Raw genomic sequence first — 19,660 nt, forward strand, 5'->3', positions numbered from 1 at the left:
ATTTGAATACCTGAAACTAATATAACACTACATGCTAATTATACTGGAATTAACCAATCAATTTTTAAAACTCCCCAAAAGAATATGTCACATTCTTTTTATTAATTTATTAATAAAAGTATTGATTATTATTAACAGAATTTATTAATTCATATTAATTTATTGGTTAATAAATGATTAATTTATGCAGAAAGTTCAACTGAGGTTCTCTGTATTTAGCAAAATCTTTTTTTTTTTTTCAAAAAAATTTAGAAGATTTTAATTATTTGAGAGAGAGAGAGAGAACACAAGCAGGGGGAGAGGCAGAGGGAGGGGGAGAAGCAGGCTCTCTCCTGAGCAGGGATCCTGATGTGGGGCTCTATCCCACAATCCCAGGATCATGACCTGAGCCAAAGGCAGATGGCTCAACCAACTGAGCTACCCAGGGACCCCTAGCAAAATCATTTCACGAATAATGCAAATTAATGCTATAAATGAGATTCAAGAAGATCTTTCTAATTTGGAAGAATAGTTTAAAATCAACTATAATTAGAGTTTAAAACGGCTCTTTTTGTGTCATTTGTGATGTTTTCCCCAAGGATTTATATTTTGACAACATAAAAATGATTAATTTTTTCAACAATTCATTATTAAGATGAATAAATGACTAATATTTCTTTAGTCACATAAATGAAAAGTTTTGTTAGTCTTACTTGAGCTACAATCTGTTTATCTACATACTTTAACTTACAGATCTAAATTCTTTAATGACATCTTAAGTTTATTAATCAGGTTACTCATAACCTTAGTGATAGAAATAATGGCACTAATATGGCATATTCTTTGCCATCCTCATTGTATGTTTTCACATAATTAATACAAAGTCACTTATACTAAAATACTATACAAGTATCATTATAAATGTGTTACCAAGTTTATTACACTTAAAATTATACTCTATAGATGTGTGGAGCTTTATAAAGAATTTTCATATACATTATCTCATTTGATTTTTTCAACCTGTAAGGAAGGAGAAATAAGAGGAGAAATAACCTTTATTGGCTGCTTAATGTGGGCAAAGCACATTAAATCCAACATTGCCTGTGTATGTATTGTTTTCCCAGTGAATATACATGTATTTATGTTATACATATTATATATTTATATTATATATTATATTTTAATTATATATTTATATATTTATAATATATGTTATATGTAGTTATATACCATGTCTCTTAAATATGACACCAAGAACACAAACAATAAAAGAAAAAAGTTGAAATTCATCAGAATTTTTGTGCTTCAAAAGGCACAAGCAAAAAATTAAAAAGTCCATGGTATGGAAGAAAGTATTTGCAAACCATATATCTGATTTAAAATTTCTATCCAGGGGTTCCTGGGTGCAGTCATTAAGTGTCTGCTTTCGGCTCAGGTCAGGATCCCAGGGTCCTGGGATTGAGCCCCGCATCAGGCTCCCTGCTCAGCAGGAAGTTGTGTCTCCCTTCTCCACTCCCCCTGCTTGTGTTCCCTCTCTCACTATGTCCCTTTCTGTCAAATAAATAAATAAAATCTTAAGAAAAAAATTTTTATCCAGAATATACAAAACTCTTACAACTCAACAATTAAAAAGACAACCCAATATAAAAAAGGAGCAGAGATTATCAATAGACATTTCCCCCCCAAAAAATACACAAATGGCCAAAAAGCACATGGAAAGATGTTCAACATCAGCTATGAGGGAAATGCAAATCAAAACCACAATGAGGGCACCTGGGTGGCTCAGTGGGTTAAACCCTCTGCCTTCAGCTCAGGTCATGATCCCAGGGTCCTGGGATCAAGCACTGCATCAAGCACTCCCTGCCTTGCAGAGAGCCTGCTTCCCCACCTCTCTCTCTGCCTACGTCTCTGCCTACTTGTGATCCCTGTCAAATAAATAAATACAGTTTTAAAAAAACAAAACAAAACAAAACCAACCACAATGAGACCTAAAATAGCCAAATCAGCAATCTTGACAAAGAGCAACAAAGTTGGAGGACTCCCACTTCCTGATCTCTAAACTTTTTACAAAGTTACAGCTAGAGACAGAGGTACTCACACTGGCATGAGAATAAACATAGAAATCATAGAGTTCAGAAATAAACCCATATGTCTATGGATGACTGATTTTTCAACAAGGGTATGAAGACAATTTAATGAAGAAAAACTAGCAACAAATGGTGCTGGGAGATCTAGATATCTGCAAGCAAAAGAATGGAGTTGGAACTTTACCTCACCGTATACACAAAAATTAACTGAAAATGGCATAAAGACCTAAATGTAAGATCTAAAACTATGCAACTTTAAGGCAAAAACATAAAACTATGCAACTTTTAGATAAAAACATAAACAAAAGCATAAATGTTCATGATCTTGGATTACATAGTGATTTCCTACATATTACATCCAAAGCACAAGCAAATGCAAATCTCAATCAATTTTGATGAGGCACCATTTACCCCACTAGAATGGCTATGATAAAAAAAGACAAAAAGTAGCAAGCATTAGCAAGGATGTGGAGAAATTGGAGTCCTCACACATTGCTGATGGGAACGCAAAAATGACATAGCTGCTTTGGAAAACAATCTAGCAGTTCCTCAAAAGATCAAACACAGAAATTACCATATAACCCAGCAATTACACTCCTCAACATATACCCAAGAGAAACGAAACCAGGCATCCACACAAAACTTACACACCAATGTTCATACCAGCATTATTCCTAATAGTCCATCAACTGACAAATGGATAGACAATGAAATATTATGTGGCAATACAACGAAATGATATACTGACATATACTACCACATAGATGAACTCTGAAAATATGCTAACTGAAAGAAGCCAGTAACCAAAAGTCACATATTGTCTGATTCCATCTATATGAATTGTTCAGAATAGACAAATCTCTACAGACAGGAAGTAGATTAGTGTCTAGGGCTGGGGGGCAGTGAGGAGTGACTGCCAATCTGTACAAGGTTTCATGTTGGGGTGATAAAAATCTAAAATTAACTGTGGTGATGGTTGCAAAGCTCTGTGACTATATCAAAAATCATTGAATTGTGTACTTTCAGTGGTGAATTTTGTGCTATTGAGTTATATCTCAATAAAGTTGTTAAAAAGACGATGCTTTTAAAAGTGCTTTAAAAAAAATGTGAAGAAAGATACTAAGGGAGCGCCTGGACGGCTCAGTGGATTAAGCCGCTGCCTTCGGCTCAGGTCATGATCTCAGGGTCCTGGGATCTAGCCCCACATCAAGCTTTCTGCTCAGCTGGGAGCCTGCTTCCCCCTTTCTTTCTGCCTGACTCTGCCTGCTTGTGATCTCTCTCTCTATCAAATAAATAAATAAAATCTTTAAAAAAAAAAAAGATACTAAAAAAAAGTTGGTGTTAATATCCAAACTCAGATCTCATATATGATAATATCAGTGTCAGTACCAGCAAAGTCATCAAATAACCCTATAAAATGTTTAATTCTCTAAAATATAAAATGCAAAACAGTCCCATGTCATAAAAATCTTAGTTTCAGAGATACTAATATACAGCAGTGATCACATTGCTAATGTGTGGAAGCAGCAAATTATGGTAGTTCTAAGGCTACATCTTTTACTTGTACTCAACAGTTTAGTTGAGTCTCATAAATATTTATTGAGTATATTTTTGAGAATTTATTACACTAAAATATTTTACAAAGTTGTGTTTATAAGTACGTATGTGAATTTTTTTAAAGCACAGTATGTTTCTGGGATATCAGACCACAGAAATCTTTAACTCCACAACCAATAGACAAAAAGAAAGAAGAACATATTGAAATTCCTTTGGATGTACCATCTACTTTTTTGCATCTCGATCTCTCCTGGAAACCTCTCACTAAGGTAAGTAACATGCAATCTAGTCCATTCTATTTACTTGCGTATACTCTGTAATATATATGCATATACATACATGTATATACACACTCTAGAAAGCTCAAGTTAACAAAGGACTTCATCATTTAACCAATAAATTCATTCACTGAGAATTATTGTGATGCTTGCCTAGGTCAAGCCAGAAATCACAATTTTTGTGACCTCAAGATTGATATTTGTTCATGTATAAGCATTCCCCAACATACTGATGGTTTATATAATTATTATATAATTATATATAATATATAATATACATTAATATATAATAATTATATATTATTTATATAAATAATTATATATTATATAAATAATAATTATATTATAATTATTATTTATAATTATGTATTATTTATATAATACATAATTATATATTATTTATATATGATTATATATTATTTATATAAATAATATATAATAATTATATATTAATAATATTTATATCACATAATTATATATTATTGTAGTTATATATTATTTATATAAATATAATTTTATATAATTATATTATTTATATAATAAATAATAAATATATAATTATTTATATAATAAATATAATATATATTTATATAATAAATATAATAAATAATATAATTATATATTATTTATATATAATTATATATTATATATAATTATTATATATATTAATGTATATATTATATATTACTGATTTACAAGCAACTGTATATGCATATATATAGAACTATATATGTATATATATGTTTTGCATAAACATATATAATATAATATATACATAATAATTATATAGTTGTATATATATGCATATACAGTTGCTTGTAAATCAGTAAGTTCTGGAAAGCTAATTTTTCTCCAGAAAGCTAATTTTAATCCCTAACATAGGCAAAATTCTATATATTTTGCATGTAGTAGGAAAGAGTATTTTATTTATTTTTTAAGAGTACTTTAATATCTATAACCAAACAAAACTGAAAGTAATTCAAAGAGAAATTATTTGTACTTTTCTGGAAAGGCAGAGCTTTGAAGAAAAACAATTTTAATTGAAGAAAAATATAGCTGTGGATTGTGGAAAGTATGAATGGGTTTCAGCAATTTGATGACTCTCTTTTTTTCAGAATGTCTAGTTTCAATTCCAAACTTACTATTTATTCCCTATCCTATATCTATCACTATTACATTAATATGGGGACGCCTGGGTGGCTCAGTTGGTTAAGCATCTGCCTTCGGCTCAGGTCATGATCCCCGCGTCCTGGGATCAAGTCCCACATCTGGCTCTTTGCTCCGCGGGGAGCCTGCTTCTCCCTCTGCCTCTGCCTGCCATTCTGTCTGCCTGTGCTCTCTCTCTCTCCCTCTCTCTCTCTGACAAATAAATTTTTAAAAATCTTAAAAAGAATTACATTAATATGTATTTGCTCCAAATGTAAGAGAGAACACAGAGGGATAAGAATATTCCAGAAGGAGCTGGGATTAGAAATTAGAAAAAGAGGATTAGGAATTTTCTGGGTTAGGATTTACCAAGCTATAAATCATTGAAAAGGAAATGAACAAACAGAAACTTATCAGGGAATCATTGTTAGCATGTGGACAAATATCCAGATGGAGAAATGTGGGGCAAAAACTGAGAGGGAAAAATACGAAGTGTGGCAGCTTCTCATTCTGTTGCAGTTCCAAGCCATTTCTGGAACTCAGGGGTACATGTGTCCCCAAGGGGACTCAACAGTGCCTGGCAGATGAAAAGACCCCACACAACTTTCTAGAGCTACATTTATGTGAAAGACGTAGGAACCAGGAGACTAAACCATTATTTTATATTAAAACCAAAAAGGATGTATTATGAATTAGAATACACAGTATTTTCAGAAATTCAACACATGAGATTGGAATTTGGAAATGAGCCCCCTGGGCAAGCTCCCTTTAGTCGCAGGGTTATTTATTATTTATTTATAAAAATCTTATTTATGTATTTGATAGAGAGAGAGAGCACGTGAATACATAAGCAGGAGGAAGGGCAGAGGAGGAAGAGGGAGAAGCAGGCTCCCTCTGGAACAGGGAGTTTGACTCGGGATTCAATCCCAGGACTCTGTTATCATAACCCCCGTCAAAGGCAGACACCAACTGACTGAGCCACCCAGACGGCCTGGGTTGCAGGGTTGTACAAACTGTGGTTGAGGCACTGTCTGTGGAGAAAAGCAACTAGGAATCTGAGGGAGAATGGAAAAGGGACCCAGGGAGGGAGGTGGGACACAGCCATCTGGGGGTGGAAAGGAAAAGCAAGAATAAATCACCCACAGGATACATGGAAATAATTTTTCTTCTGTGTTCTCCCAAAAGTTAAGGCTGTCTAAAGGCGAAACAAGTTTAGACCACTGCCCAACCAAGATCAGCCTGAGCGAAGATGATCTCCTTTACAACACACAAGGTAACTGCATTTGCTTATTGAAATGGCATGTAATAGTTTGAGAATTAGTGATTCTTTATGTCCGAGGTGAGTTACTTGCTAAGATAGTCTGATTTGTAAAGAGATTACAGAAAACCAAACCCTCCAATATGGAACTTTATAATGGCTATAATAAATATAGGGGTACCTGGGTGCCTCGGTTGGGTTTAGCGTCCATCTCTTGATTTAGGCTCAGGTCATGATCTCAGAGTTGTGAGATAGAGCCCTGCCTCAGGCTCTGCACTGGATGTTGGAGTCTGCTTAAGATTCTCTCTCTCCCCTTCCCCATCACTCCTTCTCAAAAAACAAACACACGCACACACACAAAACTATGGCCACTATGGCCAACACATTAAAACTGCCTATACACACACGCAAAGATTTGATGATAGAATTCAGTTTAGTTGAGTCTCATAAATATTTATCGAGTATATTTTTGAGAATTTATTACATTAAAAACTTTTACAAAGCTGTGTTTATAAGTACGTATGTGCTCATTGTACAGCACCACGATAAAATAGAGAAATAACAATTGCCTTTTAAATCTATCTCAACTCAACCCTTACACCTTTGTTGAAGTAATTGAACGGTACACATACAAATGTCGAAACTATTAAAATAAAGGTGTGCACGAATATCCCACCCCAAGAGCAATGCACAGTGAAACTGTAGAAGAATCACAAGAAACTGAAGTATTTTCCAAATATTTGCCTTGTCAAATGGATTTCCATTTATAAATTGTTGAATGTTCAGTTAAATGACAGAATATCTTGGAAAAAACATAAATATGTATATAATGCCCTGCTTGGGCAAAACTCACTTTGAAGCTACAACCCAAGACCTCATATTAAAGAAAAAAAAAAAAAACCACTAAATGTTTATAGATCTTTTCCAAGCAATTTTAAAACATTGTGTGTTTTTTATGTATTTGGGCCTGCTTCATTCCAGAAAGAATGTAAGGTGAGTTCTCTCCTCCACTTCTTTGTATTCAACTGTCAGCTACAATTTATTGAATCCCAGCCCTGAGTTAGGTTCTGTGCTACCTAGTACTGCACCTGCTTTCATCCATTTACCAGGTATTTATAAAATGCTTATTTTATGCTAGACCCTGGGGGTGCAATGGTATGTAAAACAGATTCTCATGATCATGACAATCCTGCAAACTGGGAATTTTCATTACCATTTTACGATTAAGGAAACCAAGACTGTAAGGTTATTGTAACTTGTAAAGAGTAACTCATTGGGGGCTCCTGGGTGGTTCGGTTGGTTGAGCCGCGACCTTTGGCTCAGAGTCCTGGGACTGATTGGGCTCCCTGCTCACCCAGGAACCTGTGTCTCCCCTCCCCTCCTCCCTTCCCTACCCCTCCTGCTCTCTCTCTCTCAAATAAATCAAGTCTTAAAAAAAAAAAAAAAGAGTAAATCATTAGATGCTCTACTCTTACTTTTCAAATTAATGAAAAAAGATGATCACAAGGACCTTACTGCTTTGATCTGGTTGATAGTAAGGATATCACTATATCTTTTAAAAGTATTTTTTTCCTTATTCACTTTCAACATGTTTATTGAGGTATAATTGACATACAATAAAACGTAATGTTTTCAACACAAGGCTCTTACATATACCAATGCATATACATATACATGTACATGTACATATACATATACATGTCTTTGTATGGACCTGTGCTCTTATTTGCCTGGGTAAATAACTAGGAATGGGATGATTAAATCATATAGCAGGTGTATGTTTAACTTTTTAAGAGACTGCCAAAGTGTTTTACAAAGCAGTTATACCATTTTACATTCCAACAAGCAGTGCAGGAGAGTTCCATAGCTGGTATGGCTAGTCTTTTTAACTGAACTATTCTAAAACGGATATAATGATATCTCATTTACATTTACCTAATGACTAAAGATGTTGAGCTTATTTGAATGTATTTTTTTGCCACTCATATATATATCTTTTTTGGTGAAGTGTCCATATCTTTTACCCATTTTTTAGTTGTGCTGTTTGTTTTCTTATTGTTGAGTTTTCAGAGCTCTTAACATATGGCATACTAGTCCTTTATCAGATATATGATTTGCAAATATTTTCTCCCAGTCTGTGACTTACCCTCTATTAAAATATTAAAATGTCGGGTGCCTGGGTAGCTCAGTGGTTTAAGCATCTGCCTTTGGCTCAGGTCATGATCCCAGGGTCCTGGGGTCAAGCCCCTCATTGGGCTCCCTGCTCAGTGGGGAGCCTGCTTCTCCCTCTCCCTCTGCCTACTTGTGCTCCCTCTCCATCTTTCTGTCAACTAAGTAAATAAAATCTTTAAAAAAATACATTAAGTGTCCTTCTCCTAACACTGTCTTTTGAGAAGCAGAAGTTTTTAATTTTGAGGAAGTCCAGTTCATTGGTTTGTTCTTTTGAGAGTCATGATTCTGGTTTTGAATATAATTGAAGGTTGGGGTTTTTTTCCTAGGAGTTTTACAGTTTTATAACTATGATCTTCATTGAGATGATTTTTTCCTATGCACAAATTATGGATCAGAGTTGATTTGTGTGTGGTGTTCCAGCACCAGTGGTTGAAAACACATCCTTTTCCCACTGGATTGCTTTTGTACCTTTGTCAAAAATCACTTGTCCAAATATGTTAGAGTCCATTTCTGAACTCTCTTTTTTGTTCTGTTGATCTCTGTTTATCTTTACACCAATAGCACACTGTCTTGGTTACTGTAGCTTTATAATTAGTCTTGAAATTAGTGCTAGTCCTTTAACTTTTTTCTTTTTCAAAGCAGTTTTTGACCAACCCAGGTTTCTTGCTTTCCCATGGGAATTTTGTATCTTTTGTCTTGCATAAACCAGCTTTGATTTTGATTGGCAAATCAGGGTTACAAGATCAATGTTATAAGAATTTGGTGTCTGCACAATAGAGCCTTTCAAGTCATTAGTACGGTAGAGCTCCCCATCTACTTAGGTCATTAGTTTCTCAGTGATGTTTTATAGTTTTGAGTGTAGAAATCTTTCACTTCTTTTGAGAGATTTGTCTCTAAGTCTTTCACATTTTTTTGGTGCTCTAGTAAATGGTACTTTCAAATTTTTAATTTCAGATTGTTCATTACCAGTGTAAAAAAATACAATTGATTTTTGAGTATTGATTTTGTATCTTCCTAAAATCACATTACTTATAGTAGCTTATTTGTAGATTTATTTGGGCTCTCTATGTAGATGACAATGTCATCTGTAAATAAGGACAGCTTTACTTCTCTTCTGATCTGTATGAGTTTTTTAAGTGATTACACTGGCTAGAAACCTCAGGAGGCAAAGTGGTTAGAGAACATTCTTGTTTTATGCCAGATCTTAGGCAGAAAGCATTTAGTCTTCCCTCGTTAAGTATGATGTTAGCTGTAGGGTTTTTGTAGAGTCCTTTATCACGTTGAAAAATTTCCCTTCTATAATTCCTATTAATGTTGGATTTTGTCAAAAGATTTTTCTGCATTTTGGGAGATGATCTCATGCTTTTTTTCTTTTTAAACTTATTAATATGGAGAATTACTCTGATTAATATCTGAATGTTAAACTAGTCCTGGATTCCTGGGAGAAACTCCACTTGGTTGTGATTTAGGAATTGTTATCCCTGAAATTTTTAAAGAACAATTTTTACACTGTTATCTCTATGCTTATATCTGCATTTATTCAAGACATGTATTAACTCTTGCAAAGTGCTAGGCTCTAAGGACATAGCTGTGAAAAGATAATTCCCTGCTTCCGTGGAGCTTACCTTCTGGTGTGATAGATACATATCTTATATCCACTTAAGGAAGGACCTATCTAAAATGAATCTTGAAGCATGACCCAAATGTCATCCAACAGAAATATTCTCCATCAAACGAATGTTCTCTTTCCAGACAAAGTCATTTTGTGGATATTTCTCAGAGAAAGGTATACTGGCTAAATCGGTTCATAAAAGGAATGGACAGATAATTTTTTAGACTCTCAGCTGAGCCTGTGGTTGGCTATGTCCCTTTATGTGTGTTCAGAAGTCCACGCTGCAGACAATCCCCCAAGTCCTGGAGAAAATTAATTTTCACTTGGTAATCTCAGTGTATCTTACTAACACATGCCTCTGATCACTAAAGGCAGTTACTGCGGTCATGACCTGCCTCCTGTAAATGGCCAGCTCTCCGAACTTTATTTGAAATCTCATTATGGTATTTTGAATCCCCTTAGGACACCTTGCCAGCTCTGCACCTACTCTGACCAGACTTGAACCTGTTGCTTGGAATACACTTGTATGTTTGTTGAGCACATTTTATTGATTGACCCTACACTGGTTCTCCTTCAGCCTTCCACCAAGAATCCCAAATTCACGCTATCCCACCGTCATGATCCGGGTCGGCTCACTGTCCGGCGCTGTGTTGCCACCTAGTGGCTGCCGGCCACATGGCTCTCATCAGCCATGTTAGATCTTCAGTAGTCCGTGCCCTTCTGAGCGCTCACTTTCACATGTTCTTTTCGTTTATTCTGTTACAGAAGACTTTTCTCTAAATGTTTTCGGAATTCCTATTTTGGAATTGCTTTCAGATCCTCCGTCATATTCTTCTGAACACTGTGGCATAGTAGTTAAATGTGGATTCTGGAGTTTGGGTTTAAATTCCAAAGCCACCATTTATTATTTAACCATTTATTACTATATCTCTCTGTGCCTTCCTTTTTAAAATAAAGCTGTTTGAGAAAAGAGATGTGAAGATAAGGGAAGTAAATAGTGAAGGTAATACCTCATGGAGTATTGTAAAGATAAAATGAGTTAATACATAGACAGCTGTAAGAAGAGCTCTTCGTCATCCTTGAAGGAGAATTAATGCTTAACCCCCTCAGGAGTTACTGCAAGGACTGAGTGAACCGGTGCACGGCCAGCACACAGTTGAGTACACGGCATGGAGTCACATAGTAAGCATTTAGTAAGTGTTAGCTGCTGTTAGTATCCCAGGCCCTGGCGATGGAAATCCATGGATGGATGCTATGAGGATGAGGTAGGATATTCCTGTCAAGTCTGAGTAAACACATTTTACTCACAGATGATCCCATATTTCTCAGGCCTCATTCTCTTTAACTACTGCAATAAACACTATCAACTAAGCCCCTTTTCTCGGAGCCCGTGCCCTGGCTTTTTTGGTTTTCCTGAGACTTACTCAGTTTCTCTCCTCAGTCTTCTTTCCCTGCTGTCTTCTCAGCATGAATGTCCCTCAGGCTCTTAACTTCAGCAGTGTGCTTTCCTCATTGTTCACCTCTTTTGGTAACTCAGTCCCCTCTTACTCTGTTGAGAATCCTCCACCTCGCCTCTTGCTGTCTCCTGGGTTTGAACCCAGTCTAGTCCCTCAATGTCAGTGTGACCAGAACAGAACTTGAGTCATCCCTGTCTCTCTCCTGAGGTCCCTACATACAGTCTCTCTCTTAGGATACTAGGTCTTCCTTTACGGCACATCTCACATTTGCCTCTTCCTCTGCATCACCTGTACTGACCCCTGGATCAGGCTCTTGGTTCCTGTTGTTAGACCAGAGGGCTCCAAACTCTTCCATCTTGCACCCCTCAGGAAACAGAAATTTTTTTTTAACACATATTCCCAATGAGCATGTATTTATTTATAAATTATATGCCCAAATTATATACATATTACATTTACAAATTATATTTACAAATTATATACATTTTACAAATTATATGTTCCACTCTACTATGATATACTCTACTGATACTAATACATTAATGTATATCACTTAAAAAGAGAAAAACACATTGAAATGAGAGTGAAGAATTTGACATAAATAATATCATTTTGTAAGAACAGTATTGGAATGCCTGGGTGGCTCAGATGGTTAAGGCTCTGCCTTGAGCTCAGGTCATGATCTGCAGGTCCTGGGCATCTGCGTCTCCCTCTTCTCCCCTGCTTGTGCTCTGTCTTTCTCTCTCTCTCTCTCTCTCAAATGAATAAATAAAATCTTAAATTAAAAAAAAAAGGAACAACATGATTAAATGTACCTAGTTATTTTTTGAAATGTTGATTGACACTTTGTAATACAGCTAATACGTCTGGTTTCATGTTTGACTTATTTCAATACTTGTTTTTGATATCTTATTAATTGGGAAAGGATCTACAGGCCCAAAGCATGTAGATCTCTAATAAAGGAAGTGCCGGTTGATTGTACCAACAAAGTCATAATTGGTTGTTTTTTTTTTAAGAGTTTATTTATCTATCTGAGAGAGAGAGACAAAGAGCGAGAGTTCAAGCAGGGCAAGTGGCAGGCAGAGAGAGAGGGAGAAGCAGGCTCCCTGCTGAGCAGGAAGCCCAGTGAGGGGCTCAACCCCAAGACCCCGGGATCATGACATGAACTGAAAGCAGAAGCTTAACTGACTGAAACACCCAGGTGCAACTCATAATTGTTTTTTTAAAAACTTCTGTCCATAATTATGCTATATTTTTAAAAAATGGAATGTATATTTTTAGTAGACCTAAGGGTTTTTTTTTCTATTTTAATTTTCATTTATATATTTGTTTGTTGGTTTTTACATTTGTTTGTTTGTTTTCCCATGGGTGATATAACCTAGATGATGAAATATTGAAATGTGGTGAGTAGGGTTCCCAGAAATTTAATATCACATTTTTTTTAAAAACTAATAAGTGACCTGAGAATATGCCCAAGATAATATCTTTAAGAGGATAGAAAAGCAGGATGCAACGCTGTAAGACTCAATTAAAAGAAAATCTTTATATAGTCACAGAATATATATATATATATATATATGTGTATACACTCTCACACACACACATATACACACACAGAAATATAATTATAGGGAAATATATTAATAGTAGTTACCTCTGAGAAATATGATAATGATTTTTGTTATTTTCCTCATGCTTTTCACTATTTTCCAAAGCTTCAGTAAATAACATTAATTTTAGCTCATAAAAAGACTTTTGTTTTAAAACAAGATGACATCAGATACTTTTAAAAACAAAAGAATTTCCAGATGGTGTTTGAATTGTAGCTCCCAGATGAACTATGCTCTGTCTGCGTGGATAGTTCCAGCTACAGTAGATAGTACAATCACTGGTGTTCTTAAGGAATAAACCTGAGCTAATCAGAAAACTTTAAATTATAGTCCATGCATGTGCTGTGCTTATGAAAAACAAGGAATACATTTTAGATGGATTTATTTTTTTAGAAATTAGATAATTTTTGACACTTAAAAGGCTAATCTTGAATTATTTGAAAAATTTGCATATGATGCCAAATGAATAAAAATGACACAAGTTTCTAATTTGAGAATCTTACTGAGACTATCAAGAGTAATGTAATCCAGAGGATATATTTCATGTCCAATTTACTGTCAATAATTCTGAAATGATACAAATAATGTAGAACTGGTTTTTAAACTGTGTGCCATGGACCTTTTTGGAGCCCCTGAAAGTAGGTAGAGGGGTCTTCCCCTTCCCATCAGGGAACGCTTTAATCACAGCAAGGCAGGTTTTGATCAATTTTACATGCAAGAGTTACTGCATATGCTTTGGTTTGAAAGCCAGTGTTCTACTGCTAAATTAGAAGTCTAAAGATGTTTATACTTATGCCTACCACACTGGGGAGGGAATGGAGCATATGTGTGTAGCAAGGGACAGAAAAAAGAAGCTAACCATATTTTGAAAGGTCTCTCACTGTAAATATGTTTCTTCTATTCATACCCCTCCGAAAGACAAAATATTAACCCAGAGCAAAGCAGTGAATGCAGAAGAGATGAACCCATACCACAATCTGGAAGCCGGGTTGGCCAATCAACTCAAGCCAATAGAAGACTTTTGCACAAAGTTCTTTGCGGGAACAGAGGTGAGTTAGAATTATTGCTGTTTTATATATACATTATATATACAGTCTTCATATATATGTGTGTATACATATATGTATATATATATATATAATATCTAGGTTGTATCACCCATGGGAAAACAAACAAACAAACATAAAAACTAACAAACATATATACATATATATAGAGAGAGTCTTCCTTATATATATGTTCTTAATTTCAGCTTTATTGAGATATATTTGACGTATAAAGTTGTAAAATATTTAAAGTGTACATCATGGTGATGTCATGCATGTGTGCATTGTGAAAGTCTTCTCCCATCTAGTTAATTAACACATCCATCACCTCACATATTTATCTGTTTACATGTGTGTGTGATAACATTAAAGTTATACACTCTTAGCAAATTTCAATTATATAGTGTTATACTGTAGTCACCATGTTTTCTATTCTGTCCTCAGAACTCACTAATCTTTTTTTTAAAGATTTTATTTATTTATTTATTTGTCAGAGAGAGAGCGCAAGCGAGAGCGAGCACAGGCAGACAGAGTGGAAGGCAAAGTCAGAGGGAGAAGCTGGCTCCCTGCGGAGCAAGGAGCCCAATATGGGACTCAATCCCAGGACGCTGGGATCATGACCTGAGCCGAAGGCAGCTGCTTAACCAACTGAGCCACCCAGGCGTCCCAGAACTCACTAATCTTTCAACTGAATGTCTACACCCTTTTACCAGCCTCTTCCTATTTCTCCCACTCCTACCCCCACCCTGGCAACCACTTTTCTATTCTGTTTCATTACAACCTCTACTGTATATTTGCTTTATGAAGATTTATAATATTTATACCCCTTCCCATATTTTAATATACTCATTTACATAGGATTTTTTAATCTTGATGATTCAGATTCAAATTTAAAATATTCCTAAGGAATGTGAAAAAAACTATAAAATTCAGTATGACACTCTTTACTAATGATTTATTGATCAACCTGCAGATATTTATTGAACACCCATACCATATAGAAGAAACCATGCTGAATATTAGAGATCTACTAAGAAAATATATTGCTTTGTTAGTTAGCAAAAGGTAGTAGCAAAACTCACTCAATTCAAAAGTTAAGTAACAACTGGTTATAATAATGGTAATGGCTGCCATTTTGGGGCACCTACTGAAATAACCAAGGGAGCTTACACTTATAGGACATTTTCTATATAGCAAGGTCTGTGCCAGGTGTTTGTTCCAAATTATATCTTACTTAATCCTAATAGTCTGGGGCACCTGGGTAGCTCAGTTATTGGACATCTGCTTTCAGCTCAGGTCATGATCCCAAGGTCCTGGGATCTAGTCCTGCATCGGGCTCCCTGCTCAGCTGGAAGCCTACTTCTCCCTCCCCCACTCCCTCTGCTTGTGTTCCCTCTCTTGCTGTGTTTCTCTTTGTCAAATAAATGAATAAAATCTTTTACAAAATCCTAATAATCTTGTAGGGATTAATCTTCACTTTGCAGATGAAAAAATGAGGCTCATAACTTTATCTACAGGCATACAGAGGCAGAGATGCCCTTTCACTCATAACTCTTTTTCCCTAAAAATAAAGGGCTTTCCCCCCAAGCCATGCAACCATAGGAAGATGCCGAAGATGCCGTAGCTTGGTCTCACTGGAATGCACTCTGCATTCACACTTTTGTTATGAAGGGATTAGCTGATTACACCAGTTCACAAGAGCATACTGGCCACCAGGCACAGCACCAGACCCCAGATCAGACATGAATCAACAGCACAGCCCCATCCTCAGGGCGCTCACTGCCTAGTTAAGGAGCAGAGACATTAAGAGCATTATTCAGCCAATGCCCATCCAGAAGCCACAGGGACAAGACAGGGAGGTTGGGGAATGCAGACTGTTAGCAGATTGGACTTTGGAGGTCAAGGAGGCATCTGAAAGATCAAAGCACAATTCCCAGCAGAAGTAACAGCCTGAACAATACTTTGGAATTATGGAAGCCTGGGATTTGCCTGGAGATAGTGAAATCATTTGTGCAAGAGGGAACGCTGTACCTTCGATGCCAGATTGGGATCCAACCAAAGAGCCTTTTCTGCCATGTTAGGGAATGTGAAATACATTTGATAAGCAATGAGGCACTGACCAAACAGATACTTGTTTTGTAACTTGGGCTTTTAATTTTTTATAACTTAGGCTTCTGATATTTTTTAATTCTGGAAAAATATCAATAACAAGTTACATTCTTAAATTTGAAGTGTGTAATCCAATGCTATTAGATTCAGCCATGCGGTTGAACAACTCTCCCGGTCATCTAGCTCCAGAACGTCTTCATCGCTCCAAACTGAAGTTCTGTACCCATTAAAACAATGACTCACCATTCCCTCCTTCCCTCAGCCAAGGCAACCACCGTTCTACCTTCTGTCTCTGTCAATTTGACTATTCTAGGTACCTCATGTAAGTAGAATCATATATTACTTGTCTCTGTCACACCAGAGCTTTTAAAGCAGGGACGTGACAGATTTAGAAAGATGAATGATCACAAGATCTTAAAAAAGAAATTAAAGTATGACACCTTGTGCTTAAACTCTTCAGTGACAACTCAGTCATACATGAATAAGATCCAGAGTCCATACTGTGGCCTAAAAGATTCTGTATAATTTGGCTCGCTCTTATCTCTCCATCCCTATCTGTCCCAATCTCCCTCTCTCCTTCTGGCTGCTCTGATTTTTGTTTTTGTTTTTGTTTTTTCAAAGATTTTATTTATTTATTTGACAGAGATCACAAGTAGGCAGAGAAGCAGGCAGAGAGAGAGAGGAGGAAGCAGGCTCCCTGCTGAGCAGAGAGCCCAATATGGGGCTCGATCCCAGGACCCCAGGATCATGACTTGAGCTGAAGGCAGAGGCTTTAACCCACTGAGCCACCCAGGCACCCCTGTCTTTCTTTTTCTACCCCAAACTCTTTCCGGCTGTTTGAGCCCTTGCCCTCCTTAGAGTTAATTCCATCCATCATTCAACAGGTATTTATAGAGCATGTACTGTATGCCAGGCACTGTTGGGCCCAGGGAACAGAGACAAAATCCCCCCACCATGGGCTGACTTTCCAGTGGAATGCTCTTCTCCCAACACCTGACATGGCTGATCCATCAACTTTGGTTAGAGAGAATAAGGGAAACCTCTCTGGGTTCAGACTGGCTAGTGCAGGGCTGAAGCAGGAGGGAGTGGAGCCAGGAAGGCGGACAGGCCAGGCAGGCAGTGATTTCAAGTGGGCCAACCCAGAGATGAAGAGGGCATGAGCAGTGGGGCCAAGAATGTCAGCACAGGGGAGGAGGAGGAGAATTCTGAGTACAGGGTAACTGGATGGAGACAGTCGGGAAGGTTCCCAGCTAGGCGGCTGATAGGATGGGCACTCAACATGTCTTTATGAACCGGGTTCAAGCTGCTTCTCTTTGACTTGGTTCTGTTTGGTGTTGCACATATCTGCTGTGGGACCCAGGAGATATCGGTGACTCTCACGGGACTCTGGTGGAGTCTGGGTCACATGCAGATAGTTCCTAACACGGACGCAAACACCGTGCGCTCGCTAAGTGATAAGGGCGGGGGAGGTGCCACGGCCAAAGGCAAGGTGTGAGCCCTGAATGCCAGCCGGTCAGTCTGCGCCCTCCGAGACTCTGGGCACATGAGTGGAGAGTGGAGGGAGGGCTTGCCCTCCGACTCTGAATTTCCAACACCAAACACAGTCCTCATTTGCTCCGTGCGTTCATGAATAAAAGCACAGATGAGTGAATGAGTGGGCGCCGGCCAGATGTGTTCCCTTGGCCTCTCCCTGGCCTACACATCCTAAGCCATACTCCCAGGTCTCCCAACTCCTCTTTTTATACACCCTGCTCTGTGTTTTCCTTTTATTACCCAGAGAGAAAAACACTGGAATTAGGAGCCAGCATCTGGGTGACCCTGAAGAAATCATTTAACCTTTCCGAGTCTCTGTGTTCCCTCTATTAGTTGGGTCATGGGTCCAAAGGTTTTCTCTAAACCTCTCCTACCTCTGCTATTCACGGGTTCTGAGTCTTTTCCCTGTGTGTGGCTGCTTCTGCCTTTTTACACCAGGTCCCACTGCCTTCCCCTCTCCTTACCATGGCCCTAAGGAGAGGGAGAATATATATTACTAGTTATGTTACTTAAATGGAACTTGGTTTCCTGTTCTCAACTTTAAAAGTAATACTACCATATTATCAATTTACATTCCCCTTTTCTCTCTTACTCCACAAATATTTTTAAGTACTGACTTTGTATCATGCTGAGGACAAATCACTGAAGAAGTAGGATGGGTTCCTTTCCTGGAGCTTTTAGTCCATTGGGACAATTTCCTATTAACAAAAAATTTAGGAACCCAGCAGCTGGAACTTGTGTACATAGATTATCTCCATAAATGCCTGTGTTTTCCACATTACTATGTGTACATAAAAATTCAACAACGTCATTTTCTTGTTCAATATAAAATCAAGTAATCATTTTGAGCCTTCCCTGCCTCGCCCCCCCACCACTGTATCAAGTTATAATTTGACTGAGTTAACCTGTTGCTTTGTGCTTGTTTGGGTTATAGTCAGTCTTAGTACACACATAAGAGGTCTTTAGTCCCTTAAGCTGTCGTTGTACTCATCAGAAACCTGTAATATTTTTAGGAAGGTGGAGTGATATACACAGATTGGAAAATGGAAAGAGACCCTGAAACTGGCCGATTGATGAGTAAGTTTTGATGATTCCTCTGTTATGAGTAAGTTATTCTTTTTTTTTTTTTTTTTTTTAAGATTTTACCTACTTGAGAGAGAAAAAGAAGAATGAGAAGGGGGGAGGAGCAGAGAGAGAGAGAGAAGCAGACTCCCACACCAAACGGGAAGGTCCTGAGGGAGCCTGACATGGGGCTTAATCCCAGGACCCTGAGATCATGACCTGAGCCACAGACACTTAAACGACTGAGCTACCCAGGTGTACCTAAGTTAATCCTTTTTACAAAGTGCTGAGTAACCCGTCCTTGCTGATGGGAGGGAAGGCAGTCAAGTCCTGTCTCTGTACTTCTGTACTTCGAGGGCCTCGAAGAGCAGCACTTGAGAGCCCATTAGAAATGCAGAACCTTGGACCTGCTGAATATTGGAATACGGATTTTCAATAAGATTCACCTGGTGATTTGCTTCTACCTCCACCCCCAATTTGAGGAGTACTCAAGTGCTTAAATGACTAAGATAGTTGGACAATTAAATTTAAAAAAATGTGTTTCATAATTCAACAATTTGGTAATTCAGCTAAATGAAAAACATTAATACAAATTATAAAGTAAATTTACAATGACCTTGATGACGTCAGAACAGTATGAAGAAGTAACTACAGGACCCTCCTCTCGGGCTGGGAATGGTGTCCAGACTCTGGGCAGCTAAGAAGAGGTGTGGGGACAACACCTGGCTGGGAGCAGGAATCAAGAGTTCAGGCT

General features: G+C 37.3%; 1 protein-coding gene across 1 annotated transcript in view; it reads left to right on the top strand.

Annotated features, from left to right (window-relative positions):
* DNAI3 (dynein axonemal intermediate chain 3) overlaps positions 1 to 19,660 on the top strand; it is a 68,992-nt gene that overhangs the window by 35,913 nt on the left and 13,419 nt on the right. Inside the window, exons 15-18 of the mRNA XM_004752678.3 lie at positions 3,748 to 3,892; positions 6,233 to 6,320; positions 14,075 to 14,205; positions 18,858 to 18,921. Coding sequence (XP_004752735.1) covers positions 3,748 to 3,892; positions 6,233 to 6,320; positions 14,075 to 14,205; positions 18,858 to 18,921 — 428 coding nt within the window. The remainder of the gene's footprint in view (positions 1 to 3,747; positions 3,893 to 6,232; positions 6,321 to 14,074; positions 14,206 to 18,857; positions 18,922 to 19,660) is intronic.

The sequence above is a fragment of the Mustela putorius genome, unplaced genomic scaffold (assembly GCF_011764305.1).
Source record: "Mustela putorius furo isolate JIRA1106 unplaced genomic scaffold, ASM1176430v1.1 tig00003853_pilon_pilon_pilon, whole genome shotgun sequence".
In the NCBI taxonomy this organism is placed as follows: Eukaryota; Metazoa; Chordata; class Mammalia; order Carnivora; family Mustelidae; genus Mustela; species Mustela putorius.